Raw genomic sequence first — 17,705 nt, forward strand, 5'->3', positions numbered from 1 at the left:
TTTTTTTTTTTTTTTTTTTTTTTTTTTTAAATTTTTATGTAACTACTTTATACTTTTCTTCTTTTTTGAATAATATAAAATACTCTTCTTGGATGTACCTTTTTCATTGTCATCTGATTCGTCGCTGCTTGGGACTATTATTCTTCTTTTTATCTGAAAAAAAAAAAAAAAATATAACAAAAAATAAACCATAATTATAAATTATTAATAAAAATAAAATATATATATATAAATATATATATATGTATATATTTATTTATTTATATTATTACATTCAAATGCCTTAATATGTTATCATTTTTATTTTTTATGTGTCCATGTTTACTACTGTTTTTTCTTTTTTTTTCGTTCATTATAATATTCTTAATATCATCAAATTTATTTATTGTCTCAGATTTCTTATTTGTAACATTCAAATTTTTATTATTATCATAAGTATATTTATTCATATTATTCATATTATTATTAGGTATATATTCATTCTTATTGTAATAGTTATTACTATTGTTTTTTTTTTTTTTTTTATCATTCATTTGTTCCTCATCTATATCATCATCCTCTATAAATTCTTTATCCTTTTCTATATACTTATCATACTTATTACATTCCTTATAAGTAGCACTAATTTTTTTTAACAATTCATCAAGATCGGGACCATCATCTATATAATCAATATTATTCATCATGTGATTTTTATATTTTACAACATATTAAAGAAAAATAATAATAAAAAAAAAAAAAAAAAAAAAAAAAAAAAAGGGGAAAGATGGTGTCATAACATTTTTTTATTTAATATTTAAAAGAAATATATATTTATAAATAATACTATATATATATATAATATATATATATAATAAATAAATATGTGTTTATTCTTTTATTTTATTGATATGATATAAAAAATTGATTTATATCTATTTCTTTTTTTATATGTACATATATACAAAATGGTGAATTATTCTAATTGGTCGTTTAAATTTTATTTTATATGAATAAAGAAAAATAATTACAATAAAAAAAAAAAATATACATAAATATTATATATACATTATATATACATAATAATATAAGGAGATATTTTTTATATATTGTAAAATATAAACATGAAAATAAAAAACTCTTTTATTTTATGAATACTTATTATATATATATATATATATGAATAATTTTATTTTTATTTCTTAACATAAATTATATTATATTTTAGCTAGCTTTTATTTTTCAATATAAAAAAAAAAAAAAAAAAAAAATATATATATATATAAACATATAATATATATATAATATTTCTTATCCCATTCAGATATTTTCATATTTTTTTCCTTTTTATATTAACATTTGATTTTTTTAAAGCGTCAAAAAAAATAATACAAAAAATATACAAAAAAATGGTTTTATTAAGTAATGACTTATTTATTCAGGAACTCAATAAATTATGTGGACCTGTAGAAGGGAAGAAGAAAACATCCATATGGATAACTATGAAAAGAGGTATATACAAAAAAAAAAAAAAAAAAAAAATTAAAATTAAAATTAAAATTAAAATTAAAATTAAAATAAAAATATCTTTTTACAGTTATTATATATATGTATATATTTATTTTTTTATTTTTTTTTTAAAAGTCAAAAGAAATGATATAAAAACATTGACGAGCAGCAAAGACGCAGGTGATAAAAAGAATATTAAAAAAGTAAATAAGAGTGATAACAAGGGAAGTAAGAAATATATGTGCTTAATAAGAGCTACAGATGGTAAAAATAAAAAAATATCTACACATGTTTATGATAATGTAATATCCTTTACTCAAAATATTAACAGTATTATAAAATCTTAACGACTGACTAGTTTTATCAAAATGAATGAATAAATAAAAATATATATATATATATATATATATTATATATATGTCTAATTTTTTGTTAATTAAATATTAATATTTTTTATGTACACTTTAAAAAAAAAACTTATGATTAAAAAAAAAATCAAAAAAAATCAAAAAAAATCAAAAAAATCAAAAAAATCAAAAAATATATAATATATATATAATAAATGAATATACATATATATACCTTTGAATTAATTAACTTGTTCTTATTTTCCATTTTAACGTTTAATTTTATAAAAAAAAAATATATATATATATAATATTTATATTACATATTATATATATATGATTTATTTATCATAATATAGTCCCTTCTTGCTCCCGCTGCACTAAATTATTTAACATCCTATATGTCTTCTTCGATCTTTTAATATATTCATACAACTTAAACATTAATATTTTCATAATTTTTTGTTTTTGTATTTTTGTAAGATTTATACTGTTCATAAAATTTAAAAAATTTATAATATGCTCATCTTGTGTTTCTATAGCATTTTTATATACCTCAGGTAAATATAGACAAACATATTTATCATCTAAATTATTTTTTAAATTATCTTGTGTAGTATTATTTATATAATTACTCATATGTGGTTGTAAACATATATTCTGAAAACTACATCCATATATACTCTTTTCCTCTTTAGATATATATTTATTAATATTATCTTGTATATTATTTACATTATTTATTGATATATTCAATTTATTATATATATTATCCACGTTATATTCTTCATCTTCTTTTACATCCTTCTTTGTATTATATGAAAAATTGTTAGAAAATTCAATTAAAAAAAAATTAGAAGGATTTAAAAGATAATACACATAATCTGTATAAGAGCATGATAAATTATTTGTATTTTCAATACACTTATTAGTCAAATGGAATGATTCGTTTTTTTTATGATCTCTTAATGTATGAGATATATTATTGATACCATTAAAAGATACACATTTATTAGGGTTATTATGATCTTGTGTATTACTACCTTTTTCTTTTTCCTTCAAAATATTATTATTATTATTATTATTATTCATATTATCATTTTGATGTGTATTATTCTCTTTGTTTATGGTCACTTTATTTTTGTCATTATTAATTTGTAATATAGAAAAATAATTTGGAGCTTTCATTGTATTTATTAAATTATTAAATGAAATATTCAATAAATTCAATTTACATTTCAAAGGAAATGCAAACAAATCACAGTTCTTCTCTGTAAATGAAATTTTAGATTTGTTTAAACATTCTTTTTGTTTTGTATTTAATATATTATAAGGAGCTAGCTGTATATTTCTTGTATCACCAAATATTATAATATTTGTTTCAGTATATACAAATATATTTGTATCTATAACATTTTCTACTTTTAAATTTCTAGTTACCAAATGTATATCTATATTAATACAATTAAATAATGTTGTTATCATTTCTACAGATAAACAAATAATATAACAATCATCACAAAAATTTATTTTTAAATATTCTATAGTACAAAAAAAAAATATATTACATTCTTTACAATTAATTATATTTACAATATTTTTATCATCATTAATATAAATATTTTTACCATATATATCTTTTATTTCATATATATCTTTATTTATTTCTTCAACACTATAAATACTAACCCTTTTCCGTCTCTCCTTATCTTCTGCTTCTACATAACATATGGATGACGATTCTATATCTTGTAATTTTTCATTATTATTTATGGAATCAATTAAATCATAACAACATATATTATCAAGTAGCCAATCTAAAATATTGTTACTTTTATATAATATTTTATGATCATTATGTAATAAATACATTTCATGAACATTCTTTTGGTTATTTGTCTCTAGAATAAAATCTAAAAGTAAAAAATGATAACGTTTGAAATATAAAGGCATGTTCATTAAACTTATAGAATTATTAATATCAGTACAGCAAAAAAAACAAATTAAATATCTTCTTAAAAAATCTTTGTAGTTATTACCATTGAATTGAAAAAAATCACACAAGTTAGATTTATTGATAAAGGAGCAACTGGAATTGTTTTTATGACCACAATGGAGATTACTCACATGATTAAGATTATTCAATTGATTCATATTATCTACATTGTTTTTATTTTCCATTTTATTTATATTATCAATATTGTTAACATGTAAGACACTAGATTTACTGTCTCTTATATTAGGCCAACAATCTTCACTCAAATTTTTATCATACATCTTTTTTGTATTATCATTTTTTAAAAATTGTAATATTATAAAAAATATAACCAGTTCAATACAAATCTCTTCATTCAACCAGTCTTCATTCCAAATTTGGAATTGACCACAATGACTATTTTTTATGTTATCACTCACTTTTATGTTATCATGATTAATTTGATTATTATTTAACAAATTATTACTTACATACAATTTATGATAATCATTTTGAAAATTATCTTTTTTTTCTTTCATATATTCCTTTTTATTTTTCTTGCCCATAACATACCTGTCCGTCTTTTCCACTTCATCATCACTTTCATTTTTTTTTTTTTTATCATTATGATTATATTTATGTATATGTAAATCTTCAAATGGTGTATTAAATATAGTTTTTTGATTTTTACTATTATTTTTTTTCCTCACACTTTGAACAGTGATACTTAATAATATCCATAAGGATTTACAAATATTTATTGTAAATATATTACCATGTATATTATTTTCTTGACTAATAATTAATTCATTATATCTAATCCAATCATTTAATGTTATATATATTTCGTCATTTAAATATTTTCTATTCTTATTTATATTTTTATTTGTATTTTCTTTTTTAAAATACTGATAAAAATGTTTTAAATATATTAATAAGTTATTTTCATCCATTTTGTTGGTAGTATATATTATGGCATGATCAAATATTTCTTTTCTAATAAATAAACAAGAATTCTTTTTATTTATTTTATCATTATCATTATTATCTTTCTCACACCCCTTTCTATAATCACATGTTCTGTAGCTCTTACTTATGAATATTGCATTCTCAACCTTTTTTCTTACTTCTTCGTTCTTGTTTTTTTTTTTCATTTTATTCATCACCACTTAAATGGGAAAAAAAAAAAAAAAATAAATAAATAAATATATATATATATATATATATATATATATATATAATAAAATAGAAGAAATAATAAAATGTGTGAATTCTCAAAGATATGAGAACAAGGATAATAAGATAAATATTAAATCATACTCTTTATATAATGATATGTTACATATATGTTCTATATTTTATATTGATAAATACTTTATATTAATTCCTCACAAATATAAGAAATGACACAAAAAAAATATATATATATATATATATTATTATATATTATAAAAATGTCGTAACAGGTATATAAATAAATATGTACATATATATATATATATATATATATATTTTTTTTTTTTTTTTTTATGTGTATACATATATATTATAATCTTATATATTTTATTTTTTTTTTTGAATTATTCAAAAGGAAAAATATGTATATTTATAAATATATATATATATTTAATTATTTAATTATTTAAATATTTAATTTCTTTTTTTTTTTTTTTTGTTTTGTTTCATAATGTACTATCTCATTATTTGTATTGATAATATATATGGTTTATCATAAAATGATCATAAAAAGATAGTGTTTACTTTTATTTATAAAATAAAATATTCACATATAAACATACAAATAAATAAATAAAAATATATATATATTAATATTTATATATCCACCTTTGTCATATATATATTTTTTTTTTTTTTTTTTTTTTTTTTTTTTTTTTTTAACCCCTTTTTGTCAATATATAAATATATACATATATTTATTTTTATATTTATTATGTATGTATTTTTTTATTTTATTTTTTTGCTTGTCTTTATAATTTGCTCTTAAGATTAAAATATATGTATATGTATATACATATATATATATATTGAACAGATATAAAAACACACAAGTATATATATATATAATATATTTGTATATATAATATATAATATTTAAATTTTATTTTATTTTTTTTTTTTTTTAAAAAATACACATACAACCGACAAATATGGAAAATAAATTTCATGAGTGCCTTGTTGAATCAAAAAACAGTTATATTAAATCAAGAACCCACATGAAAGTGTTGCTATTCTCTTATTTTTGTTTCTTTGTATATACATGGTATATTAATATAGTGTGTGTGTATCCTTTAAAATTTAGTAACACGTATTTTATTTATTATTTTATATTACAAGGTTTAGGGGGGTTATTCCTTGGGTTTCTATCAGATATATATGGAAGAAAAATATGTTTAAATATATCTTTTTTTATATTATTTATAATTTTTATTGTTTCTTTTATTACTATAAAGACATCCTATTTTTTGTTTTATGATAGAGTACCTGCAACAAATGGAAATGAGAAGGGACTAGATTTACTCTTTTATAGTAATGAGCCTCATACAAATATAAATACTTATTATAATCAAAACAAACAACCAAATAATCAAAATAATAATAATAATAATAATAATAATCTTTATAGTAGTAATAATAATTTATATGTTAATTATAAAGATGTATATAATTTCTTAATAAATTATGAACAAGATATAAAAGCAAATGATGAATATATTAAGAGAGACATCAATCTTAATGATCATCCTAATAATAAGAATAATCTTTATATTAATCTAAATAATGTTGGAAGAAATGAAAATATAAATGTTGAAAATAATTATATTAATAATGATCAGATTGATAATACAAACAATTTAATTATAAATAATAAAAAGAAAAAAACAAATAAAAAGAGCTACAACAGAGTGGGATATTCCTCACACACATATAAAAATATTAACACAGATATGTATAATGATATATATAATGATATATATAATGATACATATAATGATACATATAATGATACATATAATGATACATATAATGATACATATAATGATATATATAATGATGATAATAAAAAAATTGATAAGTACAATTATGAAGATGATAATTTTGTTTATCATCCTAACTATAATATAAATTATTATGAAAAATATTTTAAAAATAAAAATGACTACAATAAAAATAAGAAAGAAAAAAAATATTATGATGATGATATTATTACACAAGCAAATAGCAACTTAAATATTTATGATGAGGGTTATATTAAAAATAAAATATCTCAAGAAGAATTACAACAAATTATTTTAGATATAATGAATAAAACATTAGAAAGTATTAATAAGAAATATATATTAAAAAATGATAATACATTTATTAGTTTTATGAAAATATGTATAGAAAATAATATAAATAATAATAATAATAATAATAATTTGATGGATATTATTAATGATGCATATAAATTTGAAAACGATAATGTTACTATTCTTAAAAATACTCATAATAATAAAACATCTAATCATACTTCAAATAATTTAAGAAACAAAAAAATTAAAATAATTACATCTATAATTAATAATAATATAAGTAATCTACAAGAAATATGTATTAACCAAATGATAAATATATATAGAATCTTTAAAAAAATGAATTGTTTCAATAAAGAAAATACAAATCACACACACAATAATTATAATAATAATAATAATAAATATAATTATGATGAACAAGATATATATAGTATTCAACGTTGTGTCGAATACATAAATAATAATATCATAAAACATAAAAATTATAATAATCAAACAGCATTATTATATGAAAACAATATAAATAATAATAATAATAATCTATTATCTCAATATTCAGATGAAGATAATGATATTAATAATAAAGAAAATTATATTCTATATTTTTATAAAATTATTTTTTATATTATTACTTGTATCAGTGGTTTATTTATTAAAGGTATTAATAATATCTTATGTTTAATTATCACAGAAAATATTAACTCTAAATATAAAACTAAAGCAGTATGCTTAATATTTATTTTAGAAAACATATCTTTAATTATTATTCGATCATTATTTTATCTTAATGTCTTTATAAATATATTTTATTTATACAAAATAAATCTAGCAGTATGCTTCTTCTTAAATATATTAAATATTTTCATATTAAACAAATACTGTAATCAACTTAATATACCCGTTCTAGAAATTCAAAAAAATATATTACAAAATTTTTATTCGCAAAAAAAAAATGATTGCAAATCATTGGAAGATATTCAAGCTAACATATCACATAACAGTTCATACAACCAAAAAAATAGTAAGAATAATATGTCTTTTATCCTAAGAAATGATGAAAATATAAATGATTCCATGATATATACCAACAATCAAAACATAAAAAATGAAGCAAGCAATAATAATAGTAATTATAATAATAATAGTAATTATAATAATAATAGTAATTATAATAATAATAGTAATTATAATAAAAGAGATATAAGATTGGATCTTAATCATATAAATCAAAGCAGCCAGAGTAGTAGCCCTCATGATAGTCAAGACGATAATTGTAGCGATTCAAGTGAAGAAGAAGAAGAACAACAACAAGAACATCGACAACAACGACAATATCTTAAAGAACAAACAAAATACAATATACAAAATAACAAATCATTGAAGAAAGAAAAAAAAAAAAAGAAAAAAAAAAAAGAAAAAAAAAAAAAAAATATTTCAAGTGATGATTCTATGAAAGATCTTTCCTTTGATGAATTACTAGAAAATAATTTCCAAAGATCAAAAAAGAAAAATATGAATGAATCTGAAAAAAAATTATGTTCAAATACATGTATAAATTATAATCATATATTAAATTGTAATATTATTAAAGATACAGAAGAGAATATATTTATAGAAAAAATAAAAGATAGTAAAGAATTTATAGAATATAAAGAATATCTTAAAAATAATAATATATTTAAAATATATATGAAATGGTTATATTATACATTAAATGCACATAAATATTTAATTATATCATTATGTATATTAAATTTTTTATTTAATTTCTTATATATTAGTTTCTTTATTATATATAATATATTTATATATGATATAAAGAATGTTTCTAATTTCTATAAAATAAATGATTTATTTATAATTTTAAATTCTGTAATACTTATATTTTATATATTCTTATATTTCTATTTACATCGTATTATATTAAAAATATTAAATCTATTTGGATATTTATTAATTACATTTGTATCTTTTTCACTTATATTGTTTTTATATTCAACATCATATTTTCATATTTCTTTATATGATAATACATATATTATATATACTATTATATTCTATCTATTTTTGTTTATACCTAATGTATCTTTATTCTTATTTTCTATTAATTATTTTCATACTATATATAAAGGATTCTTCTTAGGTCTATTCACATTAATAGGAAATCTTGGATTTGTATTCTATGCTATACTCAGATTTACAATACAACAGAAATATATGACACTCTATAATTTAATATTCTCATGTGTTATTTGTATTATATCATGCATTTTTATTATTCTCTTTATTCCTCAAATTAATTCAACCATAGATTTTCATATTGTAGATAATTCCTATTTTAATCATTTCTTATTATATAGATATAATAAAAAGAAGGTATCACCTCTATTTACCTCACTATCTTTTTCATATGAAATGCACGACAAATGAGGAAATATCAAACAAGGTAGGATATATATGAATATATAAATATGTATATATATATATATATATATATATATATATATATATATATATTTTTTTTTTTTTTTTTATTTTTTTTTTTTATGAATGATATATACATTCATGTCAATTTGTTTACATTTTATAATTTTTTCAAAACAAAACTTATAAAAACATTTTTACTTTTAATTGAAAATATATATATATATTTTTTTTTTTTTTTGTTTCATTAAAAAATTGGTTTACACGTTATAAATTTAAGTAAATACATAAACATATAATATACATACAAAAAAATACATACATATATATATATATATATATTTATATATATATTTATATATATATTTATATATATATATATATATATTTCAATTTACATATTAATGATTTTTATTTTAGCTGACAAATCCTTATCGTCAATACATACTGTCATCAATTTTCCAGAGGCGGCTCTATATATTCTATCAAATATAGATAAATAATTTTCATCATAACGTTTTATATTAACAATAGATATTAAAATATTGTCTGCTTTATTCTCTATAGCTAACCTTTCTGCTTGTCTTAAATATAGAAAAAATTGTTTTGTTATATATTTTATTCTTTCATTTACTTCAAGATGATCATAACATATATTAATATATTTTAAAAATTTATTATCATATTTTAAAAGAGAACCTCCTATATCTAATAAGATACATTTATTGAGATCCATTTTTTTACATGCATTCTCATTTCTTTCTAAAGATTTATATGATATAATATCTAAAAGATATGTAGATACAAAGGGACTATAATGTGTTAATAAAAGTCCTGGACTGACTTCATTTTTTTGATTCTCACTATTAATATGTGAATTATTATGACAAGAAATATTTACAACATGGTTATTATTATTAATATTATTATAAGTATCTATCTTATTATTTATATTATTATAAATATCTATCTTATTATTTATATTATTATCAGATTTGTAGTCTTTATTATCATTTTTGAAGATATCCAAGTTCTCAAATTTTATTTTTTCATACATCTCTACACTTATATCTTTCAACAGATCATATTTATTTATAACATTTTGAATATCACATTTTGTATATTTGCCTCTTCTATATATTTTAATAGAATAGTTATATAAAGATTTATATTTTAATATTTTATCAACAATTATATTATTATTACTATTAATATTATTATTATTATTGTATGAGATGGGATGTTCGAGAAGATCAAATATATTTTTTAATTTTTCATATACTTCTATATTACTCTCTGACCCTTTCGAATTTGTAACCACACGTAAAAATGGTAATTCTTCTTTATATTCAGACTCATATTCTTCATCAGTTATAATCTCAACAGGGTTGTCTCCTTCACAATTATCTACATTTATATTATTCATATGTTGCACATATTTTGTGTCAGTCGTATGATTTTTTTTTTTTTTTAATACATATTCCTTTTTCTTCTCCTCATCACATATCTTATACTTTGTTATTTTCAATACGGTAGATTCTATGCCTATATCACATTGACCATCATCAAATATTAAAAGATCTTCATTTTTAAATTCTTCATACACATGTAAACAATTTGTAGGACTAATATGCTGGAATTTATTAGCTGAAGGAGCAGCTATAGGAGTGTTACATATTTTTATAATTTCTCTTGCAATTATATTATCTGGAACTCTAACAGCACAGAATTCTGTATATGCAGTTAAAATTAAAGGAGCTTGTTTTTTTGCTCTTGCTATTATTGATAATGGTCCTGGCCAAAAATGTTTATTCAATATATAAATAATATATTTTTCATACATATTAATATGATATAACTGATCATATGCTTGATATATATTATATACATGTGATATTATAGGATCACTTACTGGTCTATTCTTCATTCTAAATATATTTTCTAAAGATCTCTCACTTAAGGAATTGCCACCTAAACCATAAACTGTCTCAGTAGGTATTCCAATTAATTTATCTTTTTCAATGTGTTCTCTTAATTTCTTTCTTAAATACTCATTTTCAAATATTTCATTTCCTTTAAATATTAACGCCATTTATTATATTCAAAATCATAAGAAAATTCTTTTAAATATTAAACAAAAAAAGAAAACAACAATATTATCATCAAAAATTTGATATAAATGAATACATACATATATATGTATATGTATATATATATATATAATTATATATATTTTTTTTTTTTTTTTTTTTTTTTTTTTTTTTTTTTTTTTATGAAAACAAAATAAAAGATGATTAATTTTTTTTTTTTTTAAATATAATATTTATGATATATTATATATATTTTATTAATACATTTATTCTTCTTTTTCAATTAAAAAAAAAAACAAACAGACGACATACAAAAAAAAATATATATTTTTTTTTTTTTTATTTTACAACAATATTAAAGTGTTCATATTTAAAATTCTATATAATTGAAATATACATATATATATATATAATATAAACAGAATATAAATATATATATATATATATATATATATTACATATATGTCAAAAAAAAATACCACATGAAGCTATACAAGGAGGCATATAAATAATGTACATATATTTATTATATATATATATATTAATACCCTTTTTATTATTTAAAACAATGAACAGATGTAACATCATATTTTAATTAACAAAAAAAAAAATAAATAATATTTAAATAAAATGTAAATAAATATAAATATTTTATATAAATATTTATCAACAAATGATTCAAATAAGTTATATATATATTTTTTATATTTATAAGTGGGAGCAGAGAAAAAAATAAAAAAATTATATAATAGCAGTCAACACATTTGGTTCAGGTTATATTATGATTGAACTTACAAAAAAAAAAAAAAAAAAAAAAAAAAAAATTAAATCATACAAAGGAAAAATATATATATACATATATATATATATATATATTTATTTATTTATTTATAGGAATAAGAATATAAAATTATAAAATATTATGAATGAACAAAAAAAAGAATATATAAATAATAACAATATTAATAATTATAATAGTTCAAATGGAAAAGAAAAGTCTTCCATTCCATCAAAAAATGGAATTTGGTACTATCCATCACAGAAACAATTTTATAACACAACAAAAAAAAAAGGTAAAAAAAAAAAAAAAAAAATAAAGAGTAATATATATTTATATATCTTTTATATTATTCATTTTAAACATTTTTACAATATAATTATATTCCCCCAAAAATTAATAATCTTCATTTCTTTGTAATAATAATTTGTAGGCTACTCCTTCTCACAAGAAGAATTAAATATGGCATTAAAAATTCACAATGCTGTCAATGAAGAAACATGGAATAAAATAATGAAAAGAGAACAAAAATATTTTGATCTATGTAAAGAACAAAAATTAATCAAATTTGTAGGATATCCTACAAAATTATCAATTAAAGCTTTTATGCTCACACTCATAGGATATAATAAACCTTTTGATAGGCATGAGTGGCACATAGACAGATGTGGAAATACCATCAAGTAAACACAAAATATATATAAGTAAAAGAAATTCACACAATATATATATATATATATTTATACATATATACTTATGATTATCCTTTATTTTTTATATTATAGATATATTATTGATTACTATGATGGTAAAAAAGAAAAAAATTCTGCAGTCTCAATTTATATTGATGCCAGACCACAATTCAATAGACAAAATGCAATAGATAATTTTAAAATTATCTATATAAAAATTTGCAAGTTTTTAAATAACCTTTTTTAAAAACTAAACAAAAATAATCATAATAAAATAAAAAGACATCATATATATGTTTAAACACCTATATAATCAGAAAGCATAAAAAGAAATTGAAAATAAAATAATACATTTAAAAACAAACCTTTGGGACTAAAAAAAATTGTGATCATAAATTTAATAATATATTATATATATATATATTCTTTTTATTAACCATCTATATATATAAACACAACTGTTTTTTTTCCCTTTATTCTTTTTTTTTTTTTTGTAAAAAATATTTTCTTATAATGTATAAATTAACATTCAAAAAAAATAAAAAAAATAAAATAATTAAATTTGATTATATCGTTCATGTATTTTTTAACAGTTATGTTAAATTTACATATAACACTAATTTATATAAAATAAATAAATATATATATATTTATGAGAAAAAAAAAAAAAAAAAAAAAAAAAAAAGAAAAAATAAAATATAATATAAGATAAGATAAGATATGATATGATATGATATGATATGATATGATATGATATGATATGATATGATATGATATGATATGATATGATATGATAATTTATTCAAATATATAAAAGGAAGAATTAACAAAAATATACTAATATCTCATATAATATAAATTATAAATATAAAATATATATATTATATAAATATATATGTATGCATATATATATATATATAATTAAATTGCGCCAAGTATATTCTTGTCTTCTACTGAAATATATAAAAACTATAAATATTGATAAAATATACAAATAAATATAGTATAAAATATAGGAACTTAAAGTATAAAGGAATAGTATATATAATAATGCATATATAAATACAATTAATACATATATATATATATATATATATATATATATATATATTTTGAATTATAAATGAAAAACATTTACTTCGAAATTTCTTTTGTTCTCATTATTCAGAATAAAAACTTATATCCATTAGATTCATTCACCCTTTATATTTAATAAAACATATAAATAAATATATATATATATATATATATATATATATTTATTTGTGTGTGTATTTTTTATTATGTGAATAAAACTTTAAATATTTATATAATAATGTTTATTTTGTTTTTATGTTAAAATTAATTTTTTTTTTTTTTTTTTTTTTTTTTTTTTTTACAATATGAATACATATAAATACATATACATATATATGTATGGAAAAAAATATATAAACCAAAGAAATATATATAAATATATATATATATATATATATATATATATTTATATATATAACATATATTTTTTTTTTCTTTTTGATTTATGTTTTATTTTTCTTGATGAGATATCCAAATTAAGAAGTAAGAGGATCCTCGTTACTCTTTGCTCCTTCTTCTTCTTCCTCATTATCATCATATTCATTTGTATCTACATTACTATTTTCATCATTGTATGCACTATTATTACTTTCATAACTATTATAGTTACTATTATTTTCGCTACTACTATAACTACTATCGACATCACTAACAATACTATTGCTCTCACTTTCGATAATAATACCAAGATAATAATCAACTGCATAAGGAATAATTCTTTCCTTAATTGTTAAGGCGACTTCATAATCTCCTTCTATTATCATTTCTAATTGAGCAACTTCATGTTTACTTAATTGTTTAATAACATTAGAATTAGGTACCTTATGACTTGTAAAAAAGTGAAAGAAACTATCTCTATTTACTGTTTGTTGAACTGTTTTCACTTCTCTAGAATTTTTATTATGTTGCTTTTTCACCACATTTTTCTTTAATATATTTTTGTTGTCATACCAATCAATTACTGTGGCTTCTGTATGTAATAACACTGGCTCGTTATCACAATCGACACATTTCATATGATATGTTTTTGTTAATACCGAATTACTAAAAAAAGGATTTGTTGCAAAATAAAATGATAAAATAAAACCTTCCTTCTTTTCTTTATTCTTTTTTATATAATCACATCTTATATCATTCAAATATACTAATATCTCTTCATCATGATCTTCAATAACATGACTCACAGTGTTATTATTTCTTAATGCTCTTAACCAAAACTCTGGCAAATTAGGTGTACCAATCTTTGCTTCACCATTACCTACTAAAGCTTCTCTTCTCTTATCATAAATAGGACCATATAAATCATGATATTTCTGTCTCAGTAAAAATAACTCATATTCAAATTTTGATTCGTAATCGTAGTACTCTTTCTGATAAAGTTTCAACTTCTTTAATGTTTCCTTTTGTTCTTCGGTCAAATCGGTCATTTTATCATCATCTTCAAAGGAAAAAAAAAATATATATATATATATATATATATATATATATGTACATTATATCATAAGCATATATTAAAAAATAAATATTATCTCATACATACATGTATTACAAAAAAATTAGGAAACAAAAAAGTACTTATAAACATTTATAATTTCAATGATGTCTTACCAATTTTAATGCTCTCTAAAAGTGATGATATTTCCTTTTCTTCTTCAGGTGGAATTGGCTATAAAAAATAAAATAAAATAAAAAAAATAAATATATAAATATATATCTATGCATACATGTTTTTTTTATATATCAGTTATATGAACATGTACAGGAAAAACATGTACCAGTCATGTAAAATATTATAATAACAAAAAAAAAAAAAAAAAAAAAAAAAAAAAAAAGCTAGTTAAATATGCATGACACTATATTGACTACATAAATAAATAACATATAAATATATCTACATATAATTGTCCCATTTAACATGTTGGCAATTTAAAAAAAATAAGAAATATTCTTATTAAATATATAAACATAATATATATAAAAATATTATATATATATATATATATAATATAATATATTTTTATATATACATAGATATATAAAAGCCTTATGCTAAAAATATATATTATATGTATAAGAGATACATCGACATGATATTAATATAAGTATTTTTGTATAAAGAAATATAAATATATTTTACATATACATTTTATGTATGCCTTTTTTTTCTTTGTTCTTTATTATATATATATTATATCTTTTTCTTTTTCTTTTTCTTTTTCTTTTTTTTTTCTTTTGGTTATAATTACTTGATTTCCTTCATTAGCTGCCATTTTAAAATAATGAGATTCCTTTCTTTTTTCCTTTTTTTTTAAATAAATTATATATTATTATTATATTATATATATTTATATATATATATATTTTTTTTTTTTTTTTTTTATTTTAATTATGTTTTTAATTTTTTTTTTAAGGATTAATATATATTATTATTTTTATATGATTATCTTTCTCTTATTTTATTTTTTTGATTTCTTTTCTATTTATATTTTTATTATATTTTTTCTTGTAATCATATAAAAAAAAAAAAAAAAAAAGAAATTTATATATATAAATATCTTATAAAAAAAAAAAGCAAGAAATCAAATTCAAATAAAATATATAAATAAAGAAAAAAATATATGTAAAATATATATATATAATATAATAACTTATTATTATAAAAAGAAAAAAAGAATTAAATAAAAAAATATATTTTTTTTTTATATTTTTTTTTTATTATATTATAAAATAATTATAATATTATTATATATAATATATATATACTATGTTATATTTAAATAATAAGAAATTATTATATATATATATATAATATATATTTTATATTTTATATATTTTTTATTGTATGCATATTTTATACAGGTATTTCTTTCATTTTTTTATATATAAAAATATTTTATGTAAATAATATAAATTAATATTATATAAATATATATTATTTATTATTATATGTTTTATATTATGTACTAAGAATTTATGATGACTTTAAAAAATATAAATATAAACCATAATTTAATTACCATAATATATGAAAAGAAATAAAAATATATTTATATGATATATATATATATATATAATAAATAAATATTCTTGATACATATATATACAAAATGTATTTAATATAATATTATATTTCTTTTAAATTTATTTAATTTTTTTTTTGAACCCTTCCCTTCATTAATATATAAAAAAATTAAAGCATGAGCATATTTTTTTTTTATGTAATGCAAATATATAATATTTATATATATATAATAAAATAACCCAGTAAAATTATGTAAAAAAGAAAAAAAAAATGCTATAGTTCTTTTTTTGTTTTTTTTTTTAATATATAAAAATAATAATATTATATATATTATATATTATATTTTTATATATATATTTTTATTTCTTTTTAAACCTATAAGATTATATACAATATATTATTTTATAATATTATATTAATAATATATGATTAATTTTCTTTTTTTTTTTTTTTTTTTTCTTTTGAGACGATTTTGTTCCATTTAAAAAAATACGT

General features: G+C 17.2%; 7 protein-coding genes and 1 non-coding gene across 8 annotated transcripts in view; 3 read left to right on the plus strand and 5 right to left on the minus strand.

The window, feature by feature from the left end:
• Positions 1-42: 42 nt before the first annotated feature.
• Positions 43-683, minus strand: PADL01_1203600 (conserved Plasmodium protein, unknown function; the record flags this gene model as incomplete). Its single annotated transcript, XM_028682983.1, has 2 exons — positions 43-153; positions 273-683. The coding sequence occupies 2 exons, from the start codon at positions 681-683 to the stop codon at positions 43-45; spliced, it is 522 nt and encodes a 173-aa protein (XP_028539206.1).
• Positions 684-1,388: 705 nt separating this feature from the next.
• On the plus strand, positions 1,389-1,835 carry PADL01_1203700 (signal recognition particle subunit SRP14; the record flags this gene model as incomplete). Its single annotated transcript, XM_028682984.1, has 2 exons — positions 1,389-1,491; positions 1,624-1,835. 2 exons carry the CDS (start codon positions 1,389-1,391, stop codon positions 1,833-1,835), a joined length of 315 nt encoding a protein of 104 aa, XP_028539207.1.
• A 348-nt stretch (positions 1,836-2,183) lies between these two features.
• PADL01_1203800 (conserved Plasmodium protein, unknown function) lies at positions 2,184-4,964 on the minus strand (the record flags this gene model as incomplete). Its single annotated transcript, XM_028682985.1, has 1 exon — positions 2,184-4,964. One exon carries the CDS (start codon positions 4,962-4,964, stop codon positions 2,184-2,186), a length of 2,781 nt encoding a protein of 926 aa, XP_028539208.1.
• Positions 4,965-5,978: 1,014 nt separating this feature from the next.
• On the plus strand, positions 5,979-9,557 carry PADL01_1203900 (transporter, putative; the record flags this gene model as incomplete). The annotated part of the gene is made up of 1 exon (XM_028682986.1): positions 5,979-9,557. The coding sequence occupies one exon, from the start codon at positions 5,979-5,981 to the stop codon at positions 9,555-9,557; it is 3,579 nt and encodes a 1,192-aa protein (XP_028539209.1).
• A 388-nt stretch (positions 9,558-9,945) lies between these two features.
• Positions 9,946-11,643, minus strand: PADL01_1204000 (threonylcarbamoyl-AMP synthase, putative; the record flags this gene model as incomplete). Its single annotated transcript, XM_028682987.1, has 1 exon — positions 9,946-11,643. One exon carries the CDS (start codon positions 11,641-11,643, stop codon positions 9,946-9,948), a length of 1,698 nt encoding a protein of 565 aa, XP_028539210.1.
• A 920-nt stretch (positions 11,644-12,563) lies between these two features.
• On the plus strand, positions 12,564-13,358 carry PADL01_1204100 (cytochrome c1 heme lyase, putative; the record flags this gene model as incomplete). Its single annotated transcript, XM_028682988.1, has 3 exons — positions 12,564-12,714; positions 12,853-13,102; positions 13,205-13,358. The coding sequence occupies 3 exons, from the start codon at positions 12,564-12,566 to the stop codon at positions 13,356-13,358; spliced, it is 555 nt and encodes a 184-aa protein (XP_028539211.1).
• A 1,306-nt stretch (positions 13,359-14,664) lies between these two features.
• On the minus strand, positions 14,665-16,458 carry PADL01_1204200 (nucleosome assembly protein; the record flags this gene model as incomplete). The annotated part of the gene is made up of 3 exons (XM_028682989.1): positions 14,665-15,626; positions 15,797-15,854; positions 16,435-16,458. The coding sequence occupies 3 exons, from the start codon at positions 16,456-16,458 to the stop codon at positions 14,665-14,667; spliced, it is 1,044 nt and encodes a 347-aa protein (XP_028539212.1).
• Positions 16,459-17,646: 1,188 nt separating this feature from the next.
• PADL01_1204300 overlaps positions 17,647-17,705 on the minus strand; it is a 2,564-nt gene continuing 2,505 nt past the window's right edge. The window contains exon 1 of the non-coding RNA XR_003699368.1: positions 17,647-17,705. This exon is cut by the window's right edge and continues 2,505 nt beyond it. This is a non-coding gene — a non-coding RNA (uncharacterized ncRNA).

This window comes from Plasmodium sp. gorilla clade G2 (assembly GCF_900097015.1).
Source record: "Plasmodium sp. gorilla clade G2 genome assembly, chromosome: 12".
NCBI lineage: Eukaryota > Apicomplexa > Aconoidasida > Haemosporida > Plasmodiidae > Plasmodium > Plasmodium adleri (nom. inval.).